The sequence below is a fragment of the Salmo trutta genome, unplaced genomic scaffold (genome assembly GCF_901001165.1).
Source record: "Salmo trutta unplaced genomic scaffold, fSalTru1.1, whole genome shotgun sequence".
Lineage (NCBI taxonomy): Eukaryota > Metazoa > Chordata > Actinopteri > Salmoniformes > Salmonidae > Salmo > Salmo trutta.
Window position 1 is genome coordinate 831,473 of NW_021822962.1, and position 5,810 is coordinate 837,282.

The 5,810-nt window shown below is 47.2% G+C and overlaps 1 protein-coding gene across 1 annotated transcript in view; it reads right to left on the bottom strand.

Annotated features, from left to right (window-relative positions):
• Window positions 1–2,953: 2,953 nt before the first annotated feature.
• LOC115187639 (pleckstrin homology domain-containing family G member 4B-like) overlaps window positions 2,954–5,810 on the bottom strand; it is an 89,194-nt gene continuing 86,337 nt past the window's right edge. Inside the window, 4 exon segments of the mRNA XM_029746608.1 lie at window positions 2,954–3,138; window positions 3,955–4,030; window positions 4,524–4,768; window positions 5,317–5,679. Coding sequence (XP_029602468.1) covers window positions 3,986–4,030; window positions 4,524–4,768; window positions 5,317–5,679 — 653 coding nt within the window. The 3' untranslated portion in view covers window positions 2,954–3,138; window positions 3,955–3,985.

A 5,810-nucleotide genomic window follows, 5' to 3' on the forward strand; every position in this document is an offset into this window, starting at 1 on the left:
CCTGCCTGCCTCCCTCCCTCCCTGCCTGGCTGCTGCGAGTCCTGTCTGTGTGGTTCTCTCTGAGCAGGCTGGTTGTGGTCTAACTCTGTTGCATAGCTACACGCTCCACTCAGACTGAGAACAACAGTCTTGTGGTCAAAACCAGAATACGTCCCAAATGGCACCCTATTCCCTATTTAGTGCATAACTTCTGACCAGGGCAGGGTAGGGAATAGGGTGCCATTTGGGAGGCGATCATATTGTGTTCTCTGAGGTGTCGAGGCAACCATTCTTCATTAGCATTGCCTCCTCGTTGGTTTGTTGTTCCCTAATTCAACCAGTATCAGTTCTTCCTGTGTGACTCTATCTATCTCAGTGTGTGTGTGTGTAGGGGTCTGTTTGTGGTTAATGATAAGACTGTGTCTGTATCTAGCAGTAGCTTTATGCACTAACTAAAGGCTGACAGCATCAGTACATAGCTTAGGCCTACCAGAGAAACAGAGACATTTAGAAACAAAGCCCCTATGTTGTTGTTTTCAACTGATACGCTCACATTTTGTCATCTAACAGACTCTGTTATCCAGAGAGAGTGCTTTGCCTTGCTCGCTTGTAACAGTGTAATTGTTGTTTGAGTAAAAATCATTTCCATATTAGGGCAGTGGGGAAAAAGCTGAAGTAATATCATGTCAGATGTAGCTGTGGTGCTAAAAATCAAAGAGCGTTTTAATATCCTGTTTAATACTCTGTACAGAGAGACACATTGTACTGGCAACGATAAGAAAAGCCAGAGAGACAGGGAAATGCCGCTGATTCTGACGCCTCGGTCACTCCGACAGCGTCATTGTGCAAAATGTTACGCAGCATCATCTGGATATGTGTGAAACAAAAGTTTAACATTCACCTTTCTGCTACCGTTTCTGTCAAGCCGTTTACACACACAGTTTGATGCATAAGTTTGATTAAGTTCTATAAATCCAACGTATGCACCACACAGAACGCACTGCAACTGCCTCTGTAACGCAATGCTGCAAGACAAACGCAGCGTTCCATTGGAAATGAATGTACTTCTGGTGGACCACAATGCAATGTCACCGTCGGTGTGACCGAGGCGTTAATCAACAGAATAGCTGGTAGTGAATCCCCACTAGTGTCTGTCTGGCTGTCTGCTGAGTACTTTCCATCTGTTTGCTTCCTTCAATAAGACTTAATAAAACAACAACTCCTCTACATTATAAACAGTGATACATATCTAGTTCATTAAAACACATATACAGTCAGAACATGACGTACCAGCATTTGTGAAACTATTTCTTTAAGTACTGCATACATAGCAATGTCAAATTTTCACTCATCGTTATGAAATGCCAAAGGCCATCAGTCTCAAGGGTGAGGGTTTGTTGTGTGTCTGTTGTCGTCAGAGTGGTCTGTTGTCGTCAGAGTGGTCTGTTGTCGTCAGAGTGGTCTGTTGTCGTCAGAGTGGTCTGTTGTTGTCAGAGTGGTCTGTTGTTGTCCGAGTGGTCAGTTGTGCGTCTGTTGTTGCCCGAGTGGTCTGTTGTTGTCAGAGTGGTCTGTTATATGTCTGTTGTCAGAGTGGTCTGTTGTGTGTCTGTTGTTTTCAGAGTGGTCTGTTGTTGTCAGAGTGGTCTTTTGTCGTCAGAGTGGTCTGTTGTGTGTCTGTTGTTGTCAGAGTGGTCTGTTGTTGTCAGAGTGGTCTGTTGTTGTCAGAGTGGTCTGTTGTTGTCAGAGTGGTCTGTTGTGGTCTGTTGTGTGTCTGTTGTTGTCAGAGTGGTCTGTTGTTGTCAGAGTGGTCTGTTGTGTGTCTGTTGTTTTCAGAGTGGTCTTTGTCGTCAGAGTGGTCTGTTGTTGTCAGAGTGGTCTGTTGTTGTCAGAGTGGTCTGTTGTTGTCCGAGTGGTCAGTTGTGCGTCTGTTGTTGTCAGAGTGGTCTGTTGTTGCCCGAGTGGTCTGTTGTTGTCAGAGTGGTCTGTTATATGTCTGTTGTCAGAGTGGTCTGTTGTGTGTCTGTTGTTGTCAGAGTGGTCTGTTGTTGTCAGAGTGGTCTGTTGTTGTCAGAGTGGTCTGTTGTTGTCAGAGTGGTCTGTTGTGGTCTGTTGTGTGTCTGTTGTTGTCAGAGTGGTCTGTTGTTGTCAGAGTGGTCTGTTGTTGTCAGAGTGGTCTGTTGTGTGTCTGTTGTTTTCAGAGTGGTCTTTGTCGTCAGAGTGGTCTGTTGTTGTCAGAGTGGTCTGTTGTTGTCAGAGTGGTCTGTTGTTGTCAGAGTGGTCTGTTGTTGTCCGAGTGGTCAGTTGTGCGTCTGTTGTTGTCAGAGTGGTCTGTTGTTGCCCGAGTGGTCTGTTGTTGTCAGAGTGGTCTGTTATATGTCTGTTGTCAGAGTGGTCTGTTGTGTGTCTGTTGTTTTCAGAATCCAGTAGAGTCCAGTAGAGACACAGTAGAGTCCAGTAGAGACACAGTAGAAACACAGTAGAGTCCACTAGAGTACAGTAGAGACACAGTAGAGACACGCTAGAGTCCAGTAGAGTCCAGTAGAGACACAGTAGAGTCCAGCAGAGACACAGTAAAGTCCAGTAAAGACACAGTAGAGTCTAGTAGAGCCCAGTCAAGACACAGTAGAGTCCAGTAGAGACACAGTAGTCCAGTAGAGATCAGTAGAGACACAGTAGAGTCCAGTAGAGTCCAGTAGAGACAGAGTGGAGACCAGTAGAGACAGAGTGGAGACCAGTAGTCCAGTAGAGACACAGTAGTCCCGTAGAGAGCAGTAGAGACACAGTAGAGTCCAGTAGAGTCCAGTAGAGACACAGTAGAGTCCAGTAGAGACCAGTAGAGACCGGTAGAGTCCAGTAGAGACCAGTAGAGTCCAGTAGAAACAGAGTGGAGACCAGTAGTCCAGTAGAGTCCAGTAGAGTCCAGTAGAGACCAGTAGAGACACAGTAGAGTCCAGTCGAGACACAGTAGAGTCCAGTGGAGACAGAGTGGAGACCAGTAGTGCAGTAGAGTCCAGTAGAGACACAGTAGAGACCAGTAGAGACACAGTAGAGTGCCCAGTGTTACAGGCGTCACTGAGCATGCTTAACAGGATAGCTTCCTCACTCACAAGTCCTTACTGATCCTCTGTAACACCAGTTCTCAGTGCAGTGGCCTCACAGCTAGAAGAGGAAGACACATTGACAGGGTTAACAAAAAGGATTTACAAACTGTCAAACATTGCAAACGTTCAACCCCAACTGTCTGGTTACTACTGAGCTAGAGAAAGGTTGATTTAACATTACTGTCTAACATCTAGACTGTAAATCTATTGATTAGGCTCCTTCTACGTCTTGACCGTAAGAGTAGATGATTACAATGTAGTACTGTCATAACCTTTTATTAAAACAGATTTCTGCACCAATGATCTGCTGCCCCCTAGCTGCTGAGCTAAGGTATGAACAACAAGTGAACCTTTTAACATAATGACTGTGCATCAACAATGTCAGCAAAAGCAGAACAAACATACAGCTATGTAACATGCTATAGCACACATGGCAGAAGGACAAGAGGAGCATGAGACATGATATATGAGACATGAGACATTAGATATAGGACATGAGACATGAGACATGAGACCTGAGAACCCAAAAGCTTGACACAACAAATCATCCATCACTAGGACACGGAGTGTTAACTGGTCAGGTCACATGGTCAGGGGAAACTCCTGGACTAACACAGCAGTCATTTAACCCTAGCAGGACACTGCCATACATATACACACACACACACACACACACACACACACACACACACACACACACACACACACACACACACACACACACACACACACACACACACACACACACACACACACACACACACTTGTATTCATGGTACAGACAGAGGGAGATCCCCACAGTTGTTAATGAGGCTGTGAAGCAAACAGAACACCAGGACACAGACCACCACTCTGGTCAGACCCAATTACTTACTGAGCTAAACAGCCCTCTCTCTCTCTGTGAGTCAGACCACTGTAGAGAGGCCTATTGTAATATGAGAGGTCTTGCTCTGGCAAAAACAAAACACACAAAATGCTGGTGAGAGAGAAACCAGGGAGAGCCAGTGGCTGCAATGTTCACTCTTCACTCCACTGGAATGACACGATTGATTGGACAGGATGATGTTGGATGACAGATAGTGGGTGAGTTAGGAAACCTCAGAATAAACAGAATCATTCATGTCCTAGTGTATAAAAACCTTCAGAAGATACTTCACTTCAGCAGAGAGTATTCTGCAATCAGCTCAAGAATAGAGATCTTTACCTACCGACCAGACCTGGGTTCTAATACTATTTGAAATCTTTTAATGACTGAGCGTTTGCTCTAGTCTGCCTGAAGCACTTGGGACTATTCTAAAAATCCATTAAGCCAAGCAAGATCAATCAAGCACAGATAAATTATTTGAAATGATTTCATATAGTATTTGAACCCAGGTCTGTTAGCTACTTTAAACTTGTCTACACAATGTCACTATTATGTGTAAAAACCACCATTCTACTCACTGCTGTGATGAAGGTGCTGCCCTGGGCTTGGAGGACCTGGTCCTTAGGGAACAGGGCTGGGGGAGGGGCCATCTGAGGGTGGGAGGAGCCGGGACACAGGAAGGAGGAAGTGGAGTCGCTGGGTAAGGCATCGATGATGATGTTGGGGTGGCCGTGGCCTGGGATAGGGAGGGTGAGGCTGTTCAGACCCGTCACATTGTCACTGGAGGTACACTGGGACGACGTCTCCCCCGAGCTCTCTGTGACTGTTGGACAACACACAGAAGATACAATAGTCATTTAGTTTAGGGAGACTTTCAGGGGGACAGAGAGGAACATGAGCACAGTTTCAAAGAGGAATTAGACATCCTTAGTAATGAGTTAGGGACAGTAAGACACTTTAAACCGAGGACATGGCATGCATACCAAATGGCTCCCTATTCCCTATATAGTGCACTATGGTTGACCAGGACTTATAGGGCTCTGGTTAAAAGTAGTGCACTAAATAGAGAAGAGGGTGCCATTTGGGACTCAGACATGGATACCTGTTAGGGCCTGCCTGTCACTCAGTCACTCAGTCACTCAGTCACTCAGTCACTCAGTCAGTCAGTCACTCACTCACTCACTCACTTACTCACTCACTCACTCACTCACTCACTCACTCACTCACTCACTCACTCACTCACTCACTCACTCACTCACAGAAGGCTGCCTGTCTGTCACTCACTCACAGAAGGCTGCTTGTCTGTCACTCACTCACAGAAGGCTGCCTGTCTGTCACTCACTCACAGAAGGCTGCCTGTCTGTCACTCACTCATAGAAGGCTGGTTGCCCGTGTCCTGCTCCAGCTCGTCCTCCTCAATGCAGTCGTAGGGCCAGTGGCTGAAGGAGGGAACGCTGCCCAGGGCGTGGGGGTGCTGGTGGGCGTGGGGGTGCTGGTGGGCGTGGGGGTGCTGGTGGGCGTGGGGGTGCTGGTGGGCGTGGGGGTGCTGGTGGGCGTGGGGGTGCTGGTGGGCAGGTGAGGGGTACAGGTGCAGGTTGAGGGAGCCCAGCAGTGAGGAAGAGGACTGGGAGGAGGAAGAGGAGGTGCTACTGTTGGAGATGGTGGAGTGAGGCCGCTTAAAGGGCGTGGAGTGGTCGAAGGAGGACACCGCGATGGACGCCCTGGTCCTGGACTCTGGAGGGAGAGAGGGAAAGATTGGGTAGAGAACATGAACATTTCACTGTACACATTTCTATCTATGGATCATGTCTCCATGGAAGGATGTGTCAGGTTACTCTGGGGACAACCACAGAACACAGGAGGTA